Source organism: Falco cherrug, chromosome 16, assembly GCF_023634085.1.
Source record: "Falco cherrug isolate bFalChe1 chromosome 16, bFalChe1.pri, whole genome shotgun sequence".
In the NCBI taxonomy this organism is placed as follows: Eukaryota; Metazoa; Chordata; class Aves; order Falconiformes; family Falconidae; genus Falco; species Falco cherrug.
Genome location: NC_073712.1, coordinates 7192586 through 7219987, shown reverse-complemented (window position 1 = coordinate 7219987; position 27402 = coordinate 7192586). Strand labels below are relative to the sequence as shown.

General features: G+C 50.5%; 3 protein-coding genes across 13 annotated transcripts in view; 2 read left to right on the top strand and 1 right to left on the bottom strand.

Moving 5' to 3' along the window:
• Positions 1–27402, bottom strand: part of PFKFB2 (6-phosphofructo-2-kinase/fructose-2,6-biphosphatase 2) — a 62797-nt gene that overhangs the window by 10749 nt on the left and 24646 nt on the right. For 2 of the 8 annotated variants that reach the window (XM_027816657.2, XM_027816658.2), the window contains exons 1-13: positions 14933–15100; positions 6459–6584; positions 6271–6367; positions 5818–5884; positions 5590–5664; positions 5399–5455; positions 4781–4905; positions 4208–4415; positions 3861–4007; positions 3171–3275; positions 2408–2537; positions 1611–1673; positions 971–1044 (exon numbers count right to left, since the gene is read on the bottom strand). In XM_027816657.2, the coding sequence (XP_027672458.1) occupies positions 971–1044; positions 1611–1673; positions 2408–2537; positions 3171–3275; positions 3861–4007; positions 4208–4415; positions 4781–4905; positions 5399–5455; positions 5590–5664; positions 5818–5884; positions 6271–6367; positions 6459–6584; positions 14933–15041 (1383 nt within the window). In that variant the 5' untranslated portion in view covers positions 15042–15100. Of the gene's footprint in view, positions 1–970; positions 1045–1610; positions 1674–2407; positions 2538–3170; positions 3276–3860; positions 4008–4207; positions 4416–4780; positions 4906–5398; positions 5456–5589; positions 5665–5817; positions 5885–6270; positions 6368–6458; positions 6585–7285; positions 7444–14932; positions 15101–27402 lie in introns of those variants that run through there. The other 6 variants (XM_027816659.2, XM_055728165.1, XM_055728166.1 and 3 more) reach the window with 5 other exon arrangements.
• YOD1 (YOD1 deubiquitinase) lies at positions 7569–12549 on the top strand. The gene is made up of 2 exons (XM_055728172.1): positions 7569–7836; positions 8292–12549. Exons 1-2 carry the CDS (start codon positions 7629–7631, stop codon positions 8996–8998), a joined length of 915 nt encoding a protein of 304 aa, XP_055584147.1. The 5' UTR covers positions 7569–7628; the 3' UTR covers positions 8999–12549.
• Positions 15238–24113, top strand: C16H1orf116 (chromosome 16 C1orf116 homolog). Of its 4 annotated transcripts, none has more exons than XM_027816653.2 (5): positions 15238–16780; positions 19498–19675; positions 19793–19923; positions 21307–21482; positions 21978–24113. In XM_027816653.2, exons 2-5 carry the CDS (start codon positions 19547–19549, stop codon positions 23192–23194), a joined length of 1653 nt encoding a protein of 550 aa, XP_027672454.2. In that variant the 5' UTR covers positions 15238–16780; positions 19498–19546; the 3' UTR covers positions 23195–24113. The 4 variants fall into 4 exon arrangements, with proteins under 4 accessions (XP_027672454.2, XP_027672455.2, XP_027672456.2 ...); XM_027816654.2 differs by lacking the exon at positions 19498–19675 and having other exon boundaries at positions 15241–16600; positions 16704–16780; positions 21305–21482; XM_027816655.2 differs by lacking the exon at positions 19498–19675 and having other exon boundaries at positions 15242–16600; positions 21305–21482.

Below are 27402 nucleotides of genomic sequence, written 5' to 3'. Positions count from 1 at the left end.
CAGCCGAGAGCTCTTTATAAAATACAGCGACAAGAGGCAGCTAAAAGCCTAAATGTGCCAAAGGAACTTAAAAGGTGGTGCGTGTGGGTTTTCCGTGAGCTAGCACAGCAGAGCTGGTTTGTGCTCTTTAATTGGGGGAGCTAATTACAGGCAGTCGCTCAGTGGCATTTGCCGGCACGTCGGTCCCCTCTGGAAAATGGTGTTTGCAGAAGCGAATGCCCAGAACAGCAGCAACTTCCACAGATTTGGCAGGTGGGTATGTGCTTTGCTGCAGCAGGTGGATGGCTGAACAGGTTTTTAAGTCTTGGGAGAGACAGGATTTCATAAATAACGCCAGCCAGAGCCTGAAGATCGGCAGCGCAAGGGGCAGCAAATCGGACCCGTCCCCTCCGATAGATACATCGTCCAGGCACCCCATCGGCTTCCCTTGCACCCAACACCCATCTCTGCGGATTTCTTGTGTGTTTTACAGGGGAAGAATCCTCCGCTCCTCCCAGCCACCGGCACAGCAGCCAGCCCAGCCCCCGCCAAGGGCTGCCGAGAGCCCCCCAAGAACCCCCCCAGAGGCAGCCTTACCCCAGCCACAGCTTTAAAGGGAGGACGCTCATCAAGACACTGAGAAAACTCGCTTCAAACATTGTGGCGAGTCTTTTTGAAATTATCACAATTAATAAAACAATCATCAACAAATACATCATGGAAAACTGAGCACCAGACCTGGAATTTAAATCCTACATCCTCAATTTGCCCACTCTGCTTCCTACAACAGCTCGGAAAAATACCTCCCCCCTGCCTGGGACGCATGCTAATTCAGCCTACAATTAATTCTGCTTTGGGGGATTAGTTCTGAAGCAAGCCCTTCTGATCACTGAAAGCAATCGGTCATCTCCAGCAGGTATTTGAGAGTGTTTCAGTTTAGTTATTTATTTTTGAAAAGGGAAAAAGCCCGAGCTGGGCAGCAAAGACTTACTGAGTTCAGCGAGGGTTTGTCGCGGTGCGTGTTCACTGCTTCCACGTTCAGATTAATCATCTCCACTTTACAGCCTTTATAAAAAGCAGTGAGAAGTTTATACGGGGAAGGGTAATTTATTAAATAGCCGGTTTTATTTTTTTTTTAAATATTGATTATTTTTTTTTAAATAAAACAGCTCATAAATAAACAGTTCACCCTATTAACAGAATTTTACACTTTAAAAAAACCCCAACTTTTCGGCATTAACCTTCAGCACTAGAGTGCAGCCCTGTGTTACATGGGCTACAGGGCTCTCCAGAGGAGCCACTGGTAACTGGCTGAGCCCCAGAGCCACATCTAAGTCCGGAGGCACAAGCAGCCGTCACCGGTGGGTGACACCCACAGACAGGAACACCCCCGCACTCCCACATCTCTCCCACTGTTCCCCCCAACCCCCCCTTTTTATACATTAAAAGTATTTATATATTAACCTATACGCTGGAACCTTTATACACGTTAAAAATACTACAAGCAGCTTTTCTAGCATGTTGGGTTGGTGCCGCACATGGACACAAACCTGCCCATCAGGTCTGCACGCACACAAACGAGGACCCAAAATAATAAAATCAAGAAAAAAAAATTAAAAGACAATATTTACCGTATGCAACAGGCGTGAGCTTGAGAATGGTGTGGAGGGGGCAGCGCAGGTAGGGCAGCTCATCTAGGGCAGAGGGAGGTGTTACGGGGGGTGTTAGGGCTGCGCCGGGGATGCCCCCACCAGCCACCCCCCCTCACCCCAGGATTCAGGTGGGAACCTTCCGCACAGCACCCCACCAGCACCCCGTGGGGTGCCACGGCCCCCCCAGCCTGACGGGATGGTCCCCACCGTTCCCAACGCACAGAGCCAGCCAGAGGAAACCTCTCCAGCAGCACACGGGTGGGAAAGCCCCACAGCAGTTTTAAATTAAAACTTGAGAAGTTTATTAACTTTATTAAAAGTTTTATTAAACTCCAGTGCCACCCACTGGAGCTCCACGTAGGAGCTGGCAGCAGACTGGAACCAGCTTCCAGGAGGTATGCAGTGCAAGGGATGAGCATCTCTCAGAGATGCAACACTACTGCCAACCCTTCCAGGTTACTGATGCACCAAAAAACACTTTTTCTTTACATAATCTGTAGGAGACTATTTTTAATCTAAGCGCTACTTGTAAAAACAGCCCCAGAAACAATGGCTGAGCAGGAAAGCAGCAGCGCACGCATCTGCATTTCTCACAAAGAGAGCTCCTTGCACCACTGAAACCCAATGGTTAAAGCATTTTGGCAATTTTTTCTTTTTTTAAGCAGCTCTTCCGTTCTGAAAAATCAAAACAGTCATTAAAAGCCACCCTCCCACAAGCTCTGTATAGGAAGCAGTGAGAGAAGCCAGCCCCTAACATCATGCATTTATTTTTGTACCTGCACTCTTGTCGAGAAAATAAGCCAACAGGCACCTCATAACCGCCTGGTGGGAGATAACGAGGACGTTGCCTTGCCGTTCTAGCTCCATAATTACCGGCTCCAGGCGCTGGACCAAGTCCTGGTAGGACTGAAAAAGAAAACAGGAATTTTTCAAGGGGTTCTGTAAACAGAGGCTTGAAGCAGAAGTAGTAATAAACACAGTTTCACATCCAAGGAAAATATCAGTTAAAATACCAAGACACAGAGGTTACGGATGATCCGGTAAATACAGGGGAAAAAAAAAGCAAAGAGCAGAAGGTGAAGTTTAATGTCAGCAACCCTCAGATTACAGGAGGATTCAGATTACTGTTAATTCTTAACGAGCGCGGTAGGAAAAACAAATAAAATAGTAAATTATATGTTTAAACAGGGTTGTGAAGTAAAACCAGAAATGACTCCACACCACACCCACAATCATTTTCTTCCCAAGATTCCCAAAATGATTCCCAAGGCCTCGGCCAAGCCAGGATGCAGAAACCCCTCAGTGTCCGAGCGGAGCATCAAGGGACTAGGCAATGGCCCAATTAATGGATTGAAAGGCATCACCTGCACACCACAATAAAGGAAAACAATAAACCTTCCCTCAGAGAGAACTGGGGATCCTGATGTTTTCAGTTTCTCACATAAATATTGGCAGAAGTTAAAATTAAGTCTTTTCTACACAGACGTTATTCGTTTTTACGGGCACTGTATCTTATCGTTATTTCTTAAGGGTCTTCACCTCGCCTCCAGGATAGCGATAAAGGTATTTCTCTTGGTCCCTCAACGCAAACTCATCCGGATACTTGGCTTCAATTTCTGCATAGGTCATTTCTTCACATACCCCCTGAGGGCAGAAGAACTTGTTAGCACACACTTCCTCACAACAGAGGCGCAGCAATGCAACAGGAAGATGAGGAAAAGCAAGTGGCCGAGCTCAGTGATCCCTTTGCATGACAAAAACGCCCAGTGCCGTAGCTGGCACAGCCACACGCTCAGCACCTGCATCCCGCGCACCCAGGGTGCTTTGAAGAGGATGGGCTTTTGGGTTTATTTCCAAACCCCTGTTTGCCTGGGAAGAAAACAAGAGTGCACTTGCAGAGCAACAACCCTGCAGTTTCTTTTGCCGGAAAGAACTAGAGCAGGACCAGTAATCGCTGCACGCCCAGGGCTGCGTGACACATGCCTGGGATGCTCCGTTTTCTTTCTCCGCACCAGCTAGACACGCTCACAGCAAGGGGTAGCAGCTCCTGGCATCGCCACCACCGTGACACCAAACCACCCTAAACCTCACAGTGGTGACTGGAGTACGTTATCCACCCACACGGTTCAAAGCCAACAGGAAATAGGCGATTTGATTGGGATGAATTTGTTTTCAAACCTTAATTTTCCACCTAGAACAGCTAAAGGCTTTAATCAGCGTTTCACTCACCGCATCGATCTCATTGAGAATCTTCCACTGCTCGTACATGACCCCCAGGGACTCGGCCGTCTGGATCGTCCTTTTCAGCTGGCTCGTCCACACCTTCAGGTCAACAATTTCTTGCTCTTCAATGAACTTCTTAAGCGCCTGAGCAAACTGGAAAAAAAGCCAGGAGAGGTGAGGAGGGAGCAGGAGCTGCTGCTATGGTCAAAAGCATCATTTCAGGGGCTGTGGCTGTCGCGGCAAGATCCAGCTGCGGGGCTGCCCCTCGCCAGAGTCGGATGCAGAGCCTGGCTCTGACCCTGGTCACACAACACGTTACAAATACAGCGACCCAGGTGCTGCCAAACACATACCTGCTTCCCACGCGGTGACAGACCAGAATCCCCACCAATCTTGCCAACAAGATTATATTCACTCTCACCATGTCGGCAAAGGTAGATGGTACGCGGCTGGACATGAATGTTCATTAGGTAATAGACGATTTTACTCTGGATGTAATCTTGGACTCTGTTTACTAGGAACCGCTGTCCCACATTGATCACTTTAATGAAGGAAAGATCTCTGGAGTCAACATAAAATAAGAACACCCACACGACTGGTTTTAAAAACGAAGCACGTGTATTGCGGGTGTAATCTAGCTCTTTATGCTCTAGTAAAGGCATCAGCACTACCACTGGGTCACTCCAGCGGCCAGAAGAGACACTGAGCTGCCGTGCCTGAACAAGGAGCTGCATTACACTGTGGTACACTAGAGAAAAATCCTTTCACATCACTTGGGACCCAAGGATATCACCTTCACACAAGCAATGGCGCTTTGAGAGAGCAGAGAGCTGATGCCTTCTAGCATCCTGAGCCAGAGAAGAGCAGCGACAAAGCAAAGCAGCTCATGTGGGCAAGGAGAAAACGCACCCCCGGGCTTTGCTTACTTGTCGTAGGCATCGGGATCAAGAGGCTGGTAAGTGACCTTGTAGCACTCGATCCTCTTCAGGAAATCATCCATCACATTCTCCCTGTTTCTCTCCGGGTAGTCAGGGCTGGAAACTTTCACCTCCTGATCAACAGACAGCGCCGCTTTGTGAGAGCTAAGCAAACTCAACTGGGAACAAATGCAACCCTGAATAACATTATTCTTCCGTTTTGAAACAAATACGCGTTGTTTAACGCTGCCCTGTGGAAAAACCTGCTCCTGGAGAGGAAACAAAGGGTGACTCTGAAGGCGCTGAAGGGCTTGGCCCTGCGACAGACACAGCTGGCTCGCTCCTAGCTGTCCCCACAAGCCGCTCGCTGCCTGCCTTCCCTCGGCAAGAAATCACGCTTCAAGGTCAAACACTCCTCCGCTTCATTCAATTTCCAGGTTCTCACATAACTAACTGTATTTAGCTTTCCTAAGCCTGCAAACCTCAGCTGCTTCTTTCCGAGGTGAAACATAAGCGCCAGGCATTTGCAGGCATTCCTGTAAGCTAGCATAGCTGGTGACCTTGCACCGAGCACCCGAGCTCGCACCGTAAGCGCTGGCAGCAGAGCCTGGAAAATGTGGCACGCACCAGGATATTGGCAGCAATGACTTCTGGATCGTCACAGACAGACTCCACAAAAAACACCTGCGAAGGAGGGAAGGAAGCAGATTTCAGAGAGTCAAGAATGCTGAGCCAAAACTCGAGAGCTCCTGCCCCAGGGAGCAGCAGCATCCCTCAGTGCAGCAACTCCAACCACAAATTAAATACAGCAGCATTACCTTGAAAGCATTTTCTTTAGCAAAATTTAAGATCAGGTCCCGTCTTTCTCGAGTTGTGTTGGTCGCATCAAACACCTACCAGAAAGGGAGCAAGCAGCAATGAGCAAGTTTATCTAAGGCTTTTAAAGCAGCCCCAAATCATTTGGGATGACAGCCAGGTCCCCAAACGCCCTGGGCAGCTTTGAACTACCCAGATGGAAAGCCATGCTTAGTCCAGGGAAGTCTTACAGCTATTTGCCCGCACTCCTCCAGGAGATAAGCCTTCACATCTTCTAGTGCCACTAAGGCACATCGTCTGCAGGAGAGAAACAGGTATTGTCAGAGCTGATGGATTCAGATGGCTTCTGCACCACCAAGCAGAGATTTAAATACCTTTTCTTCCTGCCTCACCCCTGCACCTTACCAAGAGCCCCAGGGGCTCTGCAGAGACCACAAGGCATCTGTGTCTATAAGCTGCTGCATCGCCAGGCGCTGGCAGCCCCTGCTCTGTGCCAGCCCGAGGCCAAGCACACATTGCCCATGCACAGCCCCTCCGGCAGGACCCCCACACTGGCTACACCACCCCCTCCCCTGGTTTCCTGGGCGTTAATTTAATTCTGTGCCCCTCAGACACAAAGCCTGCCAGGACCCGAGACTAACCAAACCACCACGGCTCGGTGCAGTCCCCTGACCCCGACTCACTTGCGGATTTCCATGGCTTCTTTGTTATCGTGCCTGAAGAAGTCATAGGACTTGTAGGACTTCACCGCTTCCCGGCGATACACTCCTAAATTAAACACTTCACACACACAAAAGACGAGGGCGTGAGACCGACAGCATTTGGCCGACAACTCTTGCAGCGGGGCGAGCTGGCAGCCCCCCCCACGCACCTTTGGTGGGCACCCCGATCCAGTTGAGGTAGCGGGTGAGCTTCTTGGACACGTACGTCTTGCCGCGGGCGGGCAAGCCGATCATCACAATCAGCGTCGGCGAGTTGGTCATGTAGGAAGCCCATGCTGCAAGAATAAGCCAAGAGCATCAGCAGTGTGGCCGAGCATCCCAGAGCAAAAAGCAAACCCCACAGTCAAGGTGGCCCCCGCGCAGTGCTAACCCATCTCCCGGGTGGGCAGCCGGCCACCGTGCCCTGGGGACAAGCTCGCTGCCATGGCCCTGCAGGTAATGGCCCGCTTCGAGCCCGGCTGTTCGATGGGCTCCCCAGCACCAGCTAATGAGGCTAATGAGGCTAATGAGGTGGGTCAGCAGCGGTGCCTGGCCGTGCCTAATGGGGCTGACAGGTGGCTTTCAGCATCGCAAATATTTGCCATTCGGCCAGAAGCTGTCAAGGGCAAAAGAAAGATGTTTTTAGCAAAGCAGTCACGTTCTGTCGGAAAACTGCCCAAGCGAGCGCAGAAAACACCCGGGAAGCAGCAGGTTTTGGGGGGGGGCTGATGGCAGCACCCCCAGCTCTAAGGGGGGCAGGAGCGGGGTGTGCAGCCACTGGTTACCAACCCCCTTGAAAAAAATCCTGCTTTCTTTTCAAGTCCTACCGGGACCTGGTCCAGCGCTGCCCCCGAGATGAGCGCAGGGTGCGCGGGATGGGAACCCGTGCTACGGCTTCGTTAAGATAACGCGCACCGTTATCTCCCTCATTATATATAATTATTCCTCTTGTAAATAGATGAAGGGCACATCCCCTCCCCGGGCCGGGGGTACTCACAGCACTTCTTGTCGCCGCCGCGCAGAGCCCCGGCCCTGCCCCGGGGGGGGCCGCTGTGCCGGGGCGCCGCCGACATGGCTCCGCGCTGCCGCGCCACATGCAAATGAGATGCAAACCGCGCTCTACGTCACGCCGCGCTATGCAAACGAGCCGGGCGCCCGCCGCGGCGCGCTCCGCTCTCCCCCCGCCTTTCAGCGCCGCGAGCCGGCGGCACTGTGATTGGCTGCGGGCCGGCCAATGGCGGGGAGGTTCTCGCGAGAGTGGGCGGGAGCGGCGGAGCGGAAGCGGAAGCGGGAGGCGGCCGGTGGGGAGGCGGTGGCGGCGCGGGGCGGCCCCGCCGAGGATGCTGCGGCTGCGCTGCAAGGCCCGGAGCGGCACCCACCCGCTGCCCGGCCTCACGGCCCACTCCCGCCTCCGCGACATGCAGGCCGCCCTGGCCGCCCTCACCGGCGTCCCCGTCCCGGCCCAGCGCCTCCTTCTCGGTTTCCCGCCGCGGAGCCTGGACCTCAGCGACGGCGAGCGGCGGCTGGGCGACCTCGGGATCCACTCGGGTGAGGGCCGGGCCCGGGCCCGGGCCTGGGCCTGGGCGAGGGGGGCGGGCACCGGCGCTTTGTGGCCTCAGCTGCCCCGCCGGCTGCAATTACCGTAATTAAAAGAGGCTGCGGCCCAGCACGCCCCTCAGCAGCCGGCTGTCGGGCCGGTTCCTCCTTCCGGGCCAGCTGTCCACACCCGGCTCGGGAGGGGCTGCTGCTCGCCGGTGGTGGCTTTGCCCGCGTCCCGGGGGGCCGGAGGCAAACGCGCGGGGCTGGCAGGGGCCAGGGACCCGGGAGGTGCCAGGTGAGTAAGCCCGAGTCGCCGTGTCCGCTCCATCGGTGTGTTGTGGTGCTGCCGGCCGCCTGGGCTGGGGCTGCGTTCCGTCAGGGTGCCGTGCTGCCGGGAGAGCGCCAGTGTCATCCCTAAATCCCACCTGCGTATTTCAATTCTCCCTCGTTCTGTTGTTTGACAGGTGACACGCTGATAGTTGAAGAGGATACGTCCAAACCCAAGACTGACTCACCTGTAGTTGCAAAAAGAACGATGTCTAACTCGGTTAGGGAAGCTGTGCCTGTGCTGGCAAGGAGGGTTGTACCGGCAGATAACTCCTGTCTCTTCACCAGTGTGTACTATGTGGTGGAGGGAGGTGTTTACGACCCGGGTTGCGCTCCAGAGATGCGCAGTCTTATAGCCCAAATAGTAGCGAGCGACCCCGAATCATACTGTGAGGCAGTTCTAGGGAAAACTAACAGGGAGTATTGTGACTGGATCAGAAGAGAAGAGACTTGGGGAGGAGCCATCGAAGTGTCCATTTTATCCAAATTCTACCAGTGCGAAATCTGCGTGGTGGATACGCAGACAGTCAGAATCGACCGTTTTGGGGAAGATGCCGGTTACACTAAGCGGGTCCTTTTAATTTATGATGGGATTCATTATGATCCACTTGAGCGTAAAATCCCTGACTCGGACATTCCTCCCCAGACAATTTTCTCCACGGCTGATGATATTGTTCTTGCACAAGCATTGGAATTGGCAGACGAAGCCAGACGGAAGAGGCAGTTTACCGATGTGAATCACTTCACGCTGAGGTGCATGGTGTGCCAGAAGGGACTAACTGGACAAGTGGAAGCCAGAGAACACGCCAAGGAGACCGGACACACCAACTTCGGCGAAGTCTGACATAGACATGAGGATGGTTACATCGACTACCTCACTGATCCAGAATAAAATTCTGGATTTCCAGATAAGCTGTATGTAATCATAAAATTCCGTTCACAAAGCTTGAAAAGCATATTAACATAATGATGGCCAAGATGCACAGGTTTGCTATAGTTAGTGACTTTTCCGATGGATTTGGAATAGGTATCTTCTCGCATGCTAATTTATAGTACTTTGGCAGGTGGTATACACTGGCAGCTAAAACCCGATTTCTAAAATAATCTCACTCTGTGTGTGATCTGAGCAGACATACAAAATCAGGCTTGTTCAACAGTAGTGTAAAATCCAGCCTCAAAGTTGCTGAATTGGTCTCTCTGTATTATGTTTTCAGGGTAATTAAACTAATTGAAGGGTTTGAGAAACACACGTATCAGCATTACTTATACTAAGAGTTAGGCTGCGCACACGAGCAAGTCTTGCAAGGGAAACTGCTCATTTGGTGCGTGATTTTTAATGCAAAGAGAATCTCCAAAGCTGCCCTATACTATGTTACCATCAGAAGTAGACTGTATTGTTTGTGTGAAGTCATGGCTTTAGAGAAAGAAATGGCCTCTAAGCTTTAAGATAGCCTACTTTAATGAGTAGATGGTTAAGTGTTGAATAAACTTATTAATCCTCTGTAGGTAGTTTTTAGTTGCTTGAAAAATAACTATCAACACCCCACCCCCCTGGTGTTTACACTGCATCAGAACTTAGGCATGTTTCTTGAAATACTTTGGATTCTTCTTCATAATAGTATCTGAAATTCTGGCAAGAGGGAAATACAGTAGTTAGGCAAGTGACTTAATTTACATCTGTTAAATACATTTAAGCAGACTTTACTTGGGTATAGCCGATATCACGGTCACAATGTTACTAAGCTGTACCGGATTCCAAATACTGAAAATTAGCACTTTAAGGTGGTATAGTTCTCGCTCTTTGCTGGTAAAAAGTTTTGCCCTCTTGAGAAGGACAGAGTGCTAACCCAGAAGGGAGGCTTGAAGTTTTTTCATCTGCATTCTGCCTTAATGTGTTTGATTTGTCACCGATGACTGTTCAGTAGCAAGACTTTAATTCTGATAATGAAGGGTGCAGTTGAATTTTCAGAGCAAAATAAGCTACGTAAACTGCCCTACTTTTCGTACTGTTCAGAATCGGGGAAGCTGAAATGGGTTTAATATATCTTACCTCACAGCAGGGTTGTGGGGCTTAACAGTAAGTGCTTTTGAGGTCTTTTAAAAGGTGCTGTAAAGGTGCATATTACTGAAGGGGATTTTTTTTTTCTTTGTTGAAATGCCTGCAACACATACTTGTTTTACTGAATTTAAAAATATTTTTAGCCTGCTCTTCTGATGCTGTTTTGTGTTACCTTCCTTGCACTCTTACAAATGGGGAGCAAGAATGCACATCTTCAGACTGAGGCAGAAAGAAACCCACTCTCCAAGTGGAACCTAAGACCTAGTTTTAAAAGCTTCCATTTGTTAAGGCATCTGGCCAAACTCCTGGTGCAGCAAAACCTTCTTTTCTCTAAAAAACACCTTTCACTGAAGTTCTCAGCAGAGGTTCCCAATTGGACCTTGACATACTTACTGGGTCTTACTGAAGAAGGAACATAATTACATAAGAGCTTTGCTGAATTGAGGCATGAATAATTAAACATAAAGAGTAGGATCACCCAGAGTACTATGGACCAGGTTTCTTTTAAATTCAGTATTAAAATACGCATTAGCACTGTTGGGAGCTCCCTATAGAAAGCCGCTTAGCTCCCAGTGTTAAATCCCACTTTGCTTTTAGCTTATCATTAGAAAAAAAAAAAAAAAAAGACAAAAAAACCCTGACATTAAAATCAGCCTTCTGGACGCTGATGTTTATAAACCTAAAGAAATACCTGACAGTTCAAAAGAACTTGAAGATTACACTGTGTTATAACTACTTGAGATGAAATGCTGTCTAGGAATGAGACCAAGAGACTGTCAACCCTAAGTTGTACTCTCAGCTTTCACACTGAAGCGGTGAGATGCCTTGGACAAGGAGCTGATCCTCACCACTTACCACCTGTAACATGGACATAATACCTACCTCAGAGAGGTGTACAAGACACCTTTGGGTGTCTTTGAAGCAGAAGTGAAAGATACGTATTTATTGTCTGCCATGTTTGCAAATGCATCGACTTTAGGGGAGCAACACTTAGATTTTAGCTTTGTAACCTGGATGGATTTCTGAAAGTGTGTATAAAAATTTTTTTGGTATTTCTCAGTTGCAGTAGTTTTAAAATTAGCTTTATTTAATCCAGAGCATTTAGCTTGGCTACATCGCATTTGCATTGGAAATCTGCTAACAGATAATCAGCTCCGTTTGAAGGGGGATGTGTCAATGTCACTGCTTGGATGTTTTCTTTTGTTGCCTAGAAAATAAAATCTCTTTGGTTAAAAAATGTCGACTGAACTGCTGTAATTCATCTTTGTAAAAGTTGATAGTGTTACACACTGGCAAACTCTTTCAAAGAACAAGTAACCTATGGTACTGACCATGAGTTGGAAAACCTTATCTGATCCTCCTCAACTCTCCCAAACAGAAAGTACCTACATTATTTAAAATGTAAGATATGGATACATTTAAAGTACACCTCTGTTTCTTTTTTAAATGTAAATATGAGGGGGTTTTTAAGTACCTTTCAACCAGTGTTTGCCTGCCCTTAATGATACAGTTATGGAAGCATCAGAAAAATGATGTCCTGGTACTATTAGGATCAACCTCTGAACAACATTTCAGTGATACATTTGTACTGAACTGTTATTAATTGTACAGCAAGATGTGAGTTACAAGTATTTTGGAATAGGTGTCGTGGGACATGGGCTCAGGTATGGGAGGGGATAGCGTCACATGTCCAGAACAATCCAGAAAGCCTGTGAGGTACAGGCTGATGTCCATCCCATTGCTCCTGTTCCCATACAAATTTAAAATAAGCATTAAATTCCTTGCTGAATGCTTCAGCACAGAGGTCAGTAACTAAACAGGTCCTGGAAACAAGTTTGCCTTGGAGGTACACTTGCCAAAAGCTGGGTTCTTGGTGTTGTTTTACCAATCTCCATAGTTCTGGATTTTCAGTTACATAAAGAATTCTAGTTTCCTGGTGCCACTCTGGCTGTTTCACCAGCACTCAATTCCTTCTTTAATTAAAGAAGAGCCTAGCATGCTCTAATCACGTGGCCTTTCGCAGATGTGTTCTGTTGTATGAAGAGATACATGCCATCTCGTGCTTATAACAGCACTTTAAAAGCTTGTCCAAGTTTACGTGTTGAGCAGATGTCGAGCAAGGACTTTCACCGATGTAGGCAGCCCGTGTTCCCACTGCAGTAAAACCAGTGGCGTTGGCAAATGTTTCTAGAAATCTTCGTTCCCAATGTAATCCGGTGGTATAGTGTTCTGGCTTGTGTATCATCGGTGCAGACCAGTCGGTATAACGTATTTCCTGAAACACGTGCCCTGAATTGCAAAATTGTTGATGCACCAATAAACGTGACTGATGCATGCATACTTGTTCCGTGTAGTCTGTGCCTCCAGTCTTGAATTTCAGGTTTGTGCTCTATTTGCTGTTGTTCACCAATACGTTTCCTAGGTCTTCCCATCTATGCAACGCAGCCTTTGAGCAGTTAGTGTCAACTTTCCCCTCTCATTCCCTTTTTTCCCCTTTGACTCTAAGAGACAGTCACAGCCAGAGAGGGACGTTGCCTCCCGACCTGTTCAGGATGATGCTTCTTCACTTTCAACTTGTTCAACAATAACTTCCTTTTTTAACAGTAAAATGTTTTCTCTGTGTAATTAGAGCCAGCTATCAAAAGGAACAACTGTAAAGAGAGTTTTCCATAACTCCAGAACCTTTTATGCATTTAAACATATAAATTACTAAGTAGACAGACTTTAGGAAGATTTGGGTTCATGGATGCAAGTGCCTGAAAGACCGGTCTTGGGAATAGATCAGTAACATTCTGAAGTTTCTGAAGAACAAACTGAATTCCTTAGTTCTAGATAAACTTTACTTAAAAAGAGCAATTGCTGGGGAAAGGGCTGAGAAAAGGAACACCTTACATGGTACAGAATCAGTATCTTAAATCTGCACCTTTTCAGGCGCATGGTCGCAGCAGAGGCCGCTTGTGATGGTCTGAGGACAGCATCTCCTGTGCCCGTCCTGCTTTTTCTAGAGACCTGTTCAAAACTAGCAGTGCTGCAACCATCATCCGCCCTGGGCAACGAAGCTGCTGTGAAACTGTGCTGGCAGTACCGTGCTCATTTTTACAAGCATTTTTGACCTAGGCAGCGTTATCTGTTTGCCCTTCTCGACCTTTATGGAAGCAGAAGTGAGGGGACAGGCATGAACAAAGAAAATGCAGAATTTCTCTGCTGATGGCCTTAAGCACAGAAATCCACGTATGGATGGAGCCTTTGGGAAATCAGAGTGACACAGAACTGCTGAAGCGTCTGCGTTTGGCAGATTTCACTGGCCGCAGCGCAGGGGACGGCTCTGGCTCCTGTCCCATGCAGACCCACCCGTGGGTAAGCCCTGCAAACCTCTCACCAGCAGAGAAACTCTCTAATAAGAGGAACAAAAAGTTTTCAGCTTGCTATTTTGAAAATCACAACTCTTTATCATACTAATTAAATGCCTGCTTGCATTTTAAAAATCAAACTACACATCCGGCTGTAAAACTGCCACCGGGTTTTGCTCTGCTGTGGACTGGGCAGAATGAAAGTACTTCAAACTGGCTGAAATCAATATTGCTTTTTCACTGCGTGAGTCTGAGCACCAAGAATGCTTCCCCTAACAAAATAGGGGAGCTGATAATATCAGCTCATCCAAGATTGCAGTGTCCTTGTCTATTATTTTTAATTAAAGCCTTGGGGGAAATGTTGGGAACTGTATTATACCTTGAGAGCCGACTTCTCATTTCTGATGCTGAGTTCACGCTAACCAAGCTGTGGCAAGAGATCACCTGGGTTCTCTACCTCTTTTCTGTAAAACAGGGATAATAAATAGGGATCCTTGCTCAGTTCACAGCCATATTAAGATTTAATTATTTCTCTAAACTTCTGTGTAATGCTACCTGTTAACTACCTGGTGTTTTTCATAACTGATTTGTCAGCATACAATTTGCTGTAAGGAAAGTGTCCTACAGAGTCAAATAAGCCTCATTACATTAACAGGCACCTTATCGGTGACGCCGTACAGATGCATTTCCCTCCGGGCCGGGACTGAATCATTTATGTTCTTTTGTTTATGAACAGGGCGAGGCACAGCGGGTCTGTTAACATGCCCAGGTCCTTTCACGGCATTGTGTAGTTTTCTCTGCATCATTTGACTACTCGCATACACTTCATACTGTATATATGAAGTCACACTTTATTTTGGGTTGTAGCTATTTATATTCGTTTGAGGAAGAGGAACGTGGAAAAAGAACAGGTTCTTTCTGGGCATCTGATTCAGAGAACTCAAGACTTCTCATCATGGATTGTGACATTTTCCTGACCTACACAGAGCCCTGCAGGCAGCAAGTGCTGCCTGCTCTATTGCACAGATTTAAGTCCTTGTGTTATCAGCACGGAGCTCTCAGGACACACTTGCCTTGTCCTGGAGCGGTTGCTCCTTCACACTGTTTGCACACAGAATAAGAAACCAGCTCTGGGTTTGGTTTGCTCCCTCTCTTAAAGCAGGCTCAGAACTAAGCGCAACTCAGCAAAACCCACATGAAGCTGACTCTGCCGACACTGCTGCTCCATCCAGCACGACACCCACTAACACTTCCAGGAGCGCTTGGGCTCAGCCCTGCACCCAGCTCGGCAGCCGCAGCTGCTGCAATGCTCAGGCAGCGGCTGGGACCGGTGCCACTGCTCCGAACGTGCCATGTTTGCATCTCTTACCTCTGCTGCAGGCCAGCGTGGGAGAGCAGGGCTGGCTAGGGCTCCCGGGATCCTCTGGCTTGGTGATTTGCTCCTCAGCACACATGTTCCCTTTTGTAACTGGGCCCATCTGGGGCTCAGCAGGGCTGGTAGCAACCTCCCTGCTTCCTGACTCATCTGCTTTCTCTCCATCCTGCCATGGCTTTAATTAACTGATGTTTCCACTTCCCTGTTCTGTGTAGCAGGGAACACATGTTGCAATACACCCTTTTTCACAAAAAAAAAAAAAAAGCCCCACTGAAGCATGAAAACTTGGATTAATCTGGTGGCTGTACCAGTTGTAGAGGTTTGCTGCAAGGTTTCTGCTTGAATATTTATAGTTATTCAGCGAGGAGCACCTTGCAGAGCAGATACAAGTCTATACTGTGGGTGTGAGGGGGGAGCAATGGGCTAACTGCTGGGGTTTTAATAAAAGACCCTAAAGTTGGGGGTCCTATAACAAGCTACTGCAGTTCTTCCGCTGCACCACCTGGGCAGACTGGGTGCTGGCAGCACCCCATGCTGCAGATGGAATAACTGGGCTCTTCTTTGCCTTCCCCCTGCCAAGAGAGGCAGCATCCTCACCCTCGGAGGGGGGATGCTGCTGAAGGAAATGCCCAGGCAGCAGTTTCTGGGATGGTGTCTGTGTGGGTGAGGAGGGCAGCTGGGGTGGAGTGCACTGGATGTCTCGGGGGCTTTCGCTTTACCCAGGCTCGAGGACTCAAGCTGCCCAGTGAAGGAGTTCCCAGCATTAAAGCCAGGGAATGAACCTGCGGGGGAGCTCAGCGCCTGCAGGGAAAGGTGCTGGAGGGGTGCAGGGGAGCTGCACGTTGGCAGCTGGTCAGTACATGCGGAACGAGCCCCAGAGCCATGCTGACCTGGGCACCCCCTGCTCCAGCACGTAGATAAAGCTCAGTGGTGAAGATTCCCTTCTAAAATGGCTTTCCACCCATCTTTACAAGAACCTCCTTACGGAGGCGGAAAACCTTTGGTCTCTGGGAAAGCTTTGGTGATATGCAAGTATGTACCTGTTCCAGCAACGATCTGTGTTTCTTAGAGCCAAGAAGGAGCCGGGTCCTGCCCTGAGCTGAGGGACCTCATGCACAAAACCACCTAAGAGAATAAACCTGTTGTGGGGTAATGCGTTCAGCAGCACATGGTGCAAACGCCCAGCAAAGGACTTAATTACTATGTACAAAGGCGCTTTGGTCAGGGCTGCGCGTTCGGCTCCTCCAAATGTCAGCGAGCAGCTATGCGGCAGAACAGGATGTCGGATTAAGGAGTCTCCCGTGAAACCCATGCTGAGGACATCAGAGGACACCAGCCGGAGCAGGGAAGTGAGTGAGCTGGGTGGTACCGAGCAGAGCTGCCCGCAGCCTCCCGGGCACTGGATGCCGGCGCTGCCACCCGCCTCTGCCTGCGCCTCTGCCTGCGCCTCTGCCTGCGCCTCTGCCTGCGCCTCTGCCTGCACTGCGCTGGCTCAGAGCAACGCTGCGAGAGAGCACGGCACGCAGCAACCCGGCCGCTTTGGGTCAGAACACAAAGGGCTTTAGGGGCTCGGCAATGCTGTGACCCCAGCCCGGAGCAGTAGGAAAGCTCCTTGCGTGGGTGCAAGATGAATTTCTCTCAGCCTGGTGCAGCAGGCTGCAGGTGAGGGGCTGGGGGCTCGTCTGCGAGTACCTTCTGAGCACCTACACAGCCTTATCTCCGCTGGGGAGGCGAGTTAATGTGTAACCCAGCTCTGTTTGGTTAGCCCAGAAAAGCAAAGAAGTTCTGGGATAGGCACGGCTGGGACAAGGATTTGGGCAGCGCGGAACGACAAACGTCCTGGTAAAAAAAGAAAAAAAAATTAATAATCTATATTCCTTCTTGTCCTTCGCTTTCTGCCCTTTTTCTGCTGAAAAGGCTGTGGGTGAGGGGCTGAGCACCCTGTCCGGGTGGGACGCGGAGCTGTGGGTTATGGACATGCTTTGCTTTGGAAGGGGAAAGTGTGGCGGAGCTGTCACGGGAGGTGGCACCAGGAAAGATGGACGAGGTGGTTTGAAGGTGGCAGCGGGAGGAAAGCTGGGGAGGCTGGAAAAACTTGTGCTCAGGGCAGCAAACAGCCCGGGCGACTGCTACGTGCACTCGGTTTACTTGTTTAAACAGGAGGAACTATGGCTCTGCCACCATCGTCCCCTTTCACCCTGAGGTGGGATCCGTCCCGCTGTGCTGCTGCTGGGACGGTACCGGCAAACAGGGTTTTGCTTTATTTTATGTTCCGAGCCGCCAGGGCAAAGCCCTTTGACAGCAGCTGTAAAGGCAGAGGGGGTACGGCTGCTCTGCCTTCGACAGCAAAAACACCGAGGTTCTGTAACGTCGCTGGAGAGCTGCGACAGGGTGCTTGCAGTAGTACCGGGTTAAAAGAAAGTAGCCTCTTCACATAAAGCAATTAGCATTAATTGCTACCCAGCACCTCTTTGATGTTTGAAGGCTCAGGGAGCTTTGTAAAGGACAGTTACGGCAGCTGTCACAAAAGCTGTGTGAACTGGCATTTTATTTTAGATAAAAAATAGCTCCTTCTAAAAATATTTTCAGTGGGGAAAGATATACACCCCACTGAAAAACAGCTTTTGAAGTACAATCTCTTTTAATTTAAACGTTCAGTCTTATTTTTAGTTTGTGGCTGGACCGCCGTGTTATTCAGCGAAAAGAAGGAACTGTAAAATCTTTATGAATCATAAGAACTCAGGGGTTTCAGCACTGATTTTTCCCCCTTTCCTGGGTCGGATGACCGCATTACAGCCATAATCTCATCAGAGAACTAGTGGGCAGGAAAATTAAGTGCTTGTTTCTACATAGATCCTCTCCAGCGCCTGACGAGCTCCGGGCTGAACTTTGCCTCCCTATGAGCTGGGGCTCGGTGGGTGCCAAAGCCTTGGCAGCTGCTTTGCATTTCTGCAAACGCTGTTTGAACGAGAGCAAATTATTTTTTTTTTCCAATGGACAATCCTCAGGGAGAAATGAGCTCTGTTGAGACCCCTAATTAGAGCTGGGCCAGGCTGCTGCTCTCCCGCCCGGGCAGCTGCCTTGCACCGCGGACGCTGGCTCCCACCAGCTGCAGGCGTCAAGTCTGAGCAAGACTTTCACATCCCCAGCAGTGTTTTTCCCTCTCGCATTTGTGCGGCAGGGTGGAAGGCAGTGAGGAGCATTGCAGCAATGCGATGGAGCATCGAGCAAGCAGGCGGTAGCCTCCTGCTGCTGAGAAGTAGATCCAGATTGCACGTTGCAAACGTTCAGGTGCACAGCAAAACCACGCGGCTTGCAAAAGCCTAAAAACCCCCAAACTAAGTGGGGGTCTCTGCTTCCTGACAGCAAAAACCTCTGGCTGTAAAGTTACCTGAATTCAAAGAATCAAGGGTACTGTTGTTCCAAAGCCACCACTTACTGAAACGTAATTTAAACAGTAAATAATGCAAAGCTGAGACTGAAATATTAAACTCCACCTGCGCGGAAGGATTAGATCTGTCAGGGCGTGGGTGTTGAAATCTGATTTTTGTGGCATATTCCAATTACAAAGGACTTCTTTCAGGGTCTAACACTCTGAACAAGCAGCCAGTTCTGCTCACTTATCACTAGATCTAATTCCCTGATCCTGCTACAAGAAAAAAAAAAAAAAGAAGCAGCAGTGTGCTGCTGCACGCCATGGCCAGGTTACAGCACAAAGGGCTCCTCTGTCTTCTGACCAGCAAATCCTCTTGCGTGGGTCCGTGTGTGTTGGGGGTGGGGGGGTTGTTTTGCTCTTTTCAGCCTCCGCAGCCCAGATCTCCTTTGCTGAAGAATGGGTGGTGAGCACGAAGAAATCGCGTAATTGGTGGTGTCAGTAAATTTTGGAAGCTTAATGCTTCACATCCAGAAGTAATTACGCCTTTTGTAGGCTGCTCAGCCTCTCCCCGCAGGCAGCAGAGCTCTCTAGGCCATGCACCCTGCAAGCATAACTGTCCCCTCGGCCACCCGGGACCCTGCCCTGGGAAGGTCTCGCTGCTGGGAACCCTGCTGCAGGTTGTCAGGCAGCACGTTCAGGTGCCACCAGCGCTGGGGGTACAGACTGCGTTCAGAGCAGCAGCAGGGATGCGCTGCTACGAGCGGAGCGGGATATTGGGGTGCTGCTTGCGATACCCCCAGGGCGGCTGGAGACACAGCACAGCGCTGCCCTGCTCCGTGCCAGCTATGCCAGGCATGTGCCCAAACACATGCCCAAACACACCCCGGCGTGCCCCACAGGGATGGGGGCACCTCCCCACGGCCACCACACCTCCGTGGCCCCCGAGGAAGGGTGGCAGGGGAAGCTCTTTGCCAGGAGGAAGGTCCTGGCAGAGCAAAGCTGTGACTAAGCAGCATTTCAGGGCAGCATGTTCAGAAGTTCAAGAGCACTTCAGCTGCACGGCTGGCAGGGGTGGAGGGAGGAGGTCCCACCAGGCAGAGCCGGGCTGGGGCTTGCATTAGGACGGCATCACTGCTGTTGAGCTCCGAGGCTGAGCTGGGCTTATAGCTTTTCCTACACTCAGGAACCACCTTATCCACTCCTCTGAGATGATTAAATAACCACCAGCATGGATGAGCTGTGGATGGACGGTCTGGCGCTTAACCTATTTCCAGTTCTATTGGGGAAAACTTCGGTTCCAAGGACGCTTTAAAAAAGCCCAGCTGCCCCTTCTCCTGAGGAAGCAGCCTAAGACAAAGCAGGTTTGCAGCCATCCAGCAGCTTCACAGCCTGCCTGCCCTCCCTCCAGCTGAGCCAGCGTGCCTGCATCTCCCCAGGGGGGTCTTGCAGCTTAATGCCTCTCCTTTCTTCTGCTTCAGCTGGGATATTGCCCCCCGTGCCAGACGCCAGGACAGCCTGTGATATGCCTAGGAAGGAGCTGGGGATGGCTGGCTGCAACTCTGGCAGCTGTGACAGCATGGTCAGCACAGCCTCCAACCACTCGCAACGTGTAAGTAACACTGTTGTGCCGAGTCCGGGCATGGCAGGGGCTCAACTTGCCCCTCTTGGCAGCTGAGGAAGGATTTTGGTCAGATCTCCGCTCACACCCGCTCGCCGTTGCTGCTTTAGAAGCACCCGGGGGCTCTGAGACAGCACAAAGACTAAATTAATTCTTGCCCCAAAGCACTCCCAGGCTTTCAGTCCTGCCACATGTGTGGCAGCGATCATGAGCCTTTGCTCCTGCAAGGTTTCCCCTGGGAAATGGTACTGAGAGCCCAGCGGCTCCTGTGTTGCCCAAAGATGCAGAGGCAAATAGCGCAGGCACTGGGCAGGAGGAGCCGGGTGAGCTCCCCCGGGAGGGATCAGACCAGTCAGATAACTGGGTCAGACTGGCTCCAACAAGGGTGACTTCACCTGGAAAAGACAACGAGCCATACTCCTCCCGGCTGACAAGAGATTAATTTCATAGTTAAGACAGAGATGAGTTTGGACCATGGGTGCAGATGTGTAATTTTTCACTATCTGTCCATTAAAGCTTGTTTGTCTCCAAACACTGATTCCAAGATTGATGGGCTAATTACATCCTGTCTGACTTGGAGCATAATTGATATGTGTAAGTGGAACACTCAGCCCTGAACAGGTTTTCCATTTGATGTATTGCAAACCAGAACCAAACCCTCTGAAATTTATTAGGGATGGAAAAACTGGTTGCAATATTGCATGGTAAAACATTTGGGTAAGTGTCTCTCTGCAAAACAACTCCACCTGGGACAATTTCTCCTCCATGCTTGTTGATCTGATGCACACTCCATCCTTTCCTGCATTTCAGTTTTTTCACGATATATTGCATGTATCACCTTGTAACTTGGCACTTCCACAGCAATCTTATCTCATGATACTTGAAATACAACAAAAATTAAACAGGGTCTTGCTGGGGTATGAATGGGAGAACAAGGAGAGGGACCACTGCCCGCAGATAAGCCTTCAGTATTTATGATGTGTAGGCAAGCTTTTGAGATTCAGGCGTCTGTACCTATAGACCATCCATGTTCCCCATCTGCTCATATTTCAAATTAAGGAAATAAAAGGTAGAGGCTGAGCTCCCAAGTTAAGAATAACCTATCTTCTGATGCTCACAGTATAATTATATATATGTAAAAATTACTTTATTTATATATATATATATTTAAGACCATTTTTATGTTTGTGGGGTTTTTTTAGAAGTTGTCTAGTTTTCTGTAGCTTTAAGTACCAGTTTTTAAGTAGCCACAGGCCAAGTTTCCTGGCCAGGAGCTGTCACAGGTCTCCTCTTAACGGCCAGGGCTATAAATAATAATACATCTCTTTTTCCTACTGCACTATTTTTTTTTACTTTTTTTTTTTTTTTCAAGAGTGATAACAGTTACGACTACTTATCTGTGGAAGAAAAAGAGTGTTTGATGTTCTTAGAAGAAACTATCGGCTCACTGGATGCAGAAGCAGACAGTGGGGTCTCTACTGATGAGACTGACTACGTGGAGCCCTCCAAGCTGCCTGGGACGTGGCTCAGGAGAGACTCCAGTGCGCAGGGTAAGCTGGGAACCCCTGCTCCAGCCTTTGTTTGCAAAGGGACTTTCTTGCTGGGGTGCATTCCCTTGGCAGGCAGGGAAGGGGCATCGCCCCAGTTTCATGCAGGTAGTAAGTGAAGCCAACTTGTTTTCATCACTCCATGGTGAGCGGTGGCTAGAGGCAGAAGATAGGTAGGGCACCGGTGGCATTTTCCCAGTTCTCACGTGCAGGAGCTGCTGGCAGCTATCGAGCGAGACCAGCAGAACTGCAGGGCAGAGCATCTTTGCTCATGCTCCAAACAGGCTTACACAGCTTGACAAGGTTCCTCCTTCACCAGGTGCTTTGTTACATCCAAAGTACCTGGCTTCCTGGGCAGTGACGGTTTATGCGCTGGAGCCGGGGTGAGCTCCGGGTGCGGGTGCTCTGCTGTGACTGCGCGGGCTTGGCAGGCGGGAAGGAAGGTGCCCCGTGCCCACGTGCAGAACGGTGCGTGACTTCATCTCTCTCTTTGCCTAGATATGGAAAACGGGGCTCCCCCTCCGAGTGCAGGTCAGCAGCGTGCAGCTGAACAGAAGAGTGCTAAGAGCATCTCTGCCTTCTCCAGCTCGGCTCCAGCAGCAGCTCCAAGCCCCGGCTATTACAGTCTTCCAAGGAGCATCACCGTAGCAAACGGAGCTTCTGACAGCAAAGCAACGGTCTGCACAAGGGGGGACCCAGTGCCAGTCGATAAATCTTCACAGGAGATGGCCAAGGAGGACAGGCTTGACCATGCCAACACAAGACACCAGATGAAGTCCCTGGAATCTTTGATTATCCAGCCTCCAGATCCCTTCCAGGATGATCAGGTGAGCCACGAGTGGTCATGTAGCAATTGCTCTGATGCCAAGAAGGAAACAGGCAAGGAGACCAAGACTTGGACTTCATGGAATCAGTCAGAGAAATCCAGATTGGAAGAGGCCCCTCAGGACCCTGATGCCAAGCGCGGGCCTCCAACTGCCCCCAAACCACGAAAATTGCCACCAAACATTATCCTGAAAACCAGCAAAACCAGCCAAGTGCCGCTTGCAACGGAGCCCAGCCAGAAGGTAAAAGCAGCGCCTCCGTCCTTGGCCAGCTCTCAGCCCGGCTCAGCCAGCGATGCTGCTGCTGAAAAGCTGAATTCAGGGCACCTCGACCCCAAGGAGAGGGAGAAAGCCCGGCGGGAGGCACTGGAGAAGCTTGGACTGTCGCAGGACAGGAGGGAGCCCAGTGCCCACCTTCAACCTACTGTGCATCCCCACCCAAGGGAGATGCCCTTGCCCATCCCCGCGGAGCCCGAGGCAGGCTGCGGGGCAGCGGAGAGGTCAGTGCCAGGTATTCGGCCGATGACCTTCAAATCCAACACCCTGGAACGCTCCGGCGTGGGGCTGAGCAGCTACATAGCCAGCACCAAGGAGCAGAGCGTCAAGACCAGCAGCTCCTTGGGCAAGATGTCCTTCATCGAGCGGCTCGCCCCAAGCTTCCTCAGGAGCAGCCGCCCCCGGCCAGCATCCCTTGGAGAGGGGAAGGACTTTGCTGGTCTGAAGGAGCCCAGGCAGACAGAGCAGGAGAAGAGCAGCAAGCGGCGATCCCACCCTCTGCAGAACTTCCCCAAGCCCCCCCGCTCCTGCATCAGTGTCAAGATTTCCCCCAAGGGCTCAACAGATGAGAACCGGCGAGAGGCGCTGAAGAAGCTCGGTCTGCTGAAGGAATAGCTCTGTGGGTGGCAGGGCTGCTGGAAAAGGGGCTCTTCACCCCAGATCCAGGCGCCTTCACTGCCTGTCCCCAGGCAGCACAGCCAGAAGTGCCTTCTGCTGTCATCTCCTGGCCCAGCATCTTGGGAGAGGTACCACAAGAGGTATTTGGAGCTTCACGTCAAATAAAGTAACACCCTCTGTACATAGTATTTGTATATAGCAGGTGTATATGAGCTATTTATATAAAGCATCACTCAGCCCATGGACGGGGCATGCTCCTCTACAAAGTCTTTAATGCATTTGGGGATTCTTTGGAACAGGGAAGCCGTGGAATTGGGAGCTTGGCTTATTTTAAAAGGCGTTGCCTGTGGATAAAACGTCTCTGGGAAGAATTGCAGGACTTTGCAGCTCCTTCAGGATTTTATGGGGTTTCTTTGTTAATTTTATCAAAGTCTCTGAGGCCTGAGCACTCACTTGCCCCATGCAAGTGCCTCCCCAAAGCCACCACTGCCACATATACTGTGGGACCAACGGGCACCGACCGGAGCAGGCTCAGCAACGCTCCCCATGCACGAGTGCTCCTCGTACAGTGCCTGCAGGTGAGAGGAAAGGGCTGCAGACATCCCACCGCCTCCCCTGCTGGACTGCTCTCACATCCAGCCCTGACAATCTGGACATAGCACTTAGAAGAGGCACAAACACCCACATTCCTCATGAAGTGACAGCTGAGAAGCGACAGACACACCAAGTGTGCTGGTGGCAGACCCAGCACTGCTGCCCAAAAGGAGGGATGCAAGTCTGAGACAACACCATTTCATCCCCTTTCAAACTCTTCCTGCATCTTTCAGGCCCAGCTGATGCTGCCAACGTTTATGCTGCACACCTTTTACAACAGAGGTGGTTTATTTCTGTAATAAACTTGTATATGATCAGAAAATGACTGTGTAGTATGGATTTATGTTGCAGTTAAAGCTCAGGTAAAGCTCTATCAGGACTTCTAACCTTCAGCCTGTCTTGATTTGAGGAGTGTGAGTGACCCAGGCAGCAGCCGGGCATTGCAAATGGTGAGGTCTGAACCAGAGACTTGGCTCTCCTGCAACCCAGACCCACACGAAATGGGGTTTTGTGAAAGTGTTTCCAGCACAGTCAGCAGATGCACGGCACTGCCAGACTGGGGTGGGTGACATGGGACCTGCCGCTGCTCCAGTCGATCCCTTCCAACTTGCACCATCTCCCAGGTCTGTGGGGACAGCTACCACAGCAGCCGCGTTAGTTGAAAAGCCACACTAACAGCTTAGCTTCAAAGGATAAAATAATTTCCTTCACCAAAAAAAATAATCTTTCATGCAATTCTGGCTTTCAGTGATGGACACCTAGAGAGTCTGCGCTAGTGTGAGGGCGGTGAGGCGCTGGCACAGGGTGCCCAGAGCAGCTGTGGGTGCCCCATCCCTGGAAGGGTTCAGGACCAGATTGGACGGGGCTGGGAGCAACCTGGGCTGGTGGCAGGTGTCCCTGCCCGTGGCAGGGGGTGGCACTGGGTGGTCTGTCAGGTCCCTTCCAACCCAAATCATTCTGTGTTTCCATAACCATAATAAAGCAATCACCTTTGCTCCTAATAGACAGTTTAATTTCAAAGCTAATGTTAGGCTTTCTCTAGAAAGAGGGGCTGACCCATGGAGGCAATTGCACTAAACAATTTACTGACATTAATTAACTGCATGCAGCATTAAGATAAAGTTGCACTCAATCGTTTTCATCACAATAAGCTTTTCAAGACAGTGTTGTGAATACTAAACAGGCTCGTACTGACAAAACGCAGAGCTGGGCTTTAATTCCTCTCCAAACAGGCATCAGTGGAGCTTTGGTTTCACACAAAAAAGGGAAGGGCATCCTTCTGCAAAAGCTGCCTCATTTCACAAACCCCCACATAAAAAAAAAATTAAAAAATACCACTGACCCATGTAAAGAATCCAAGGAATGCAAGAAAACGATGTCCACTTAGCTACACTTCATGAAACAGGGAAATGCTTGTTTGTAGTTAAGCAATTACCTAAATGAGTTTGGGGCTGGCCAGCAGTATGCAGACCTGTACATCAGGGAGGAAGCTAGAAGTCACATCAGCTAAGGTCTGACCGAAAACTCAGCACGTTGCTCAGCAAACACCGTGTTTCGTGTACCGTGGCTCCAAAAAGGAGAAGGAACCTGGAAGGTTAACTGCCCCAACCTGAGCCCAGTGCCCCATTCCAAGCCCGGAGCCAGGTCGGCAGTAGCCAGGCAGGACTGGGAAGCCACCACGGCCACACGCCGTGGGCAATAACCACAGCCGAGGGCGCCTTGGCCCGGCACAGGGATGGATGTAACCCTGGCACAGCTGGGGAGGCAGCTCTGCCACATGCCGACAGCGTCGCCAGCGGTTTAAGGGGCTTGGGAAGGAGCTGGGCAGGATTAAGGTTTCTTGCCCCCGGAGCCGAGCAGGGCGCAGACAGTGCCGGTGCGCCAGGAGCGAGCCTGTCCCAGTATGAGGGGGTCATAATGAACATGGCCAGAACTGATGCTCCCACTGTGCAGCCTGGTCCGTGTGGCTTTGGGAAGGTGGCCCTGGGCTAACACACGGCCAAAGAGCGAGGGGGCTGCTCTGTGCTTACACACTGGGGGCTGACATCCCCCCCGTCCTGTCCCCTCCCCCCCAGCTGCCTGTGTGTGCCCAGGGCAGGGGCCACCCTGGCTGAAGCAGGAGGCAGAATGAGCACTTTGCTTTGAGGAAGCCACTCCCAGATGCTGCAAAAAGCTCCGCGGAGCTGAGAGGTGACTGTGCTCCCCTGTGAGAGCAGGATCCGTCCATCAGCAGCAGGGCTTGACTCTGGGTGGCACCAAGCAGTCATGTGTCTGCTCTTGCGTAAGGTCCCAGCCCAGGAGTCACACAGCCCGCAGGGATAAACACCTTCGTTTCTAATGGCTGCAAACATATCTAGCCTGTAAAATGTCGTATTTTGTTTGCAGGACTAAACAGCAACGCCTGGTTTTGGAACAGGGCTTGCCCGTGGTGAGTGATTCAACCCAGAGGACCCAGCAGCAGCACTTCAGCCCCTGGAAAGGCACAGACCTGGAGTTGTTCCCAGAGGAATGACCCTGATCTCCTGTGGCTGTTCTTTTAATTTGTTCTTTTTTGTTTCCGTTTCATACCAACCAGGCCACGTGCACAACTCCTGCTCATGAGCATCACTCCACCGTATCGTAGCTTAGTAAGCAATCTCTGGAAGTGAGGTTTGTGCTGTGAAGTCTGACCAAAGCTTAGCTGTCACATTTGACATGCATGTTACACTGAAGTACTCCCTGGTTTTGACTAAAGCCAAGATTTGGAAGGGAATCATTTGTTTCCAAAACAATCTGGTTTTACGAGAAGTTAAGGTCCTGTTCAGGCCAAAAATACTTTGGGAAATACCTGAATGCTCTCCTCCTTCCTCATAAGATAAACAAGGTGAGCTTACCTATGAGGCTGCAACAGCCATAGATCTGTATTATGCGAGTGATGTGCAGTAAGAGAAAGCATTAAGTAGCATAACACTGGGATCAGCAGTGGGTAAAAAGGAGTGGTCAGAGGAGAGGAGCATGTGGATGAAAATGCACCACTGCATGAAAATGTAAGAGCTTCAGGGGGCTGACCCCCTCCCTCAGAGCTTAATCTCTCTCTCCCCTCATTTATACTGTGCTCTGGCTCTTTAAAATCAATCATTTGCACTTGAAAGTGCACAGCCCGAGGAGCACAGCGCTGGGTGGGAACCCCTCCTGCTGCCTCTCTGCACATCAGGCCCGCTGAAGCCTGCCAGTTCACGCAGGCAGCACTAGCTATTCCCCCCTTTTTGCTTGCAGGAGGAGCCGGGAAGCAGCATCACTCACAGCAGCCCTGCATCTTCAGTCACGCAGATAACTGCCCCCCAGCCCTGGCCCGCTGCAGCGCTCTCTCTGCGCCAGGCAGCAAAGGACCACAGGGAGCAAAGCTCTCCTGCTCTGATGCAACCCAGAACCCAGAGACTCAAAAAAGAGATTTACCTCTGCTGGAGCCCAGCCGCATCCCTCAGTAGCGGAATCTCCAGCGACAAGTGCCCCTGGGATCCCCACCATCAGCTGGTGCAGGAGCAACCAAACCAGCCCCAGTCTGCAGCCCAGCGGGAGCCCAGGCAAGCTGAGGAGCCTCTTTTATAAGGGGAAAAGCTGGTGGGCAGTCA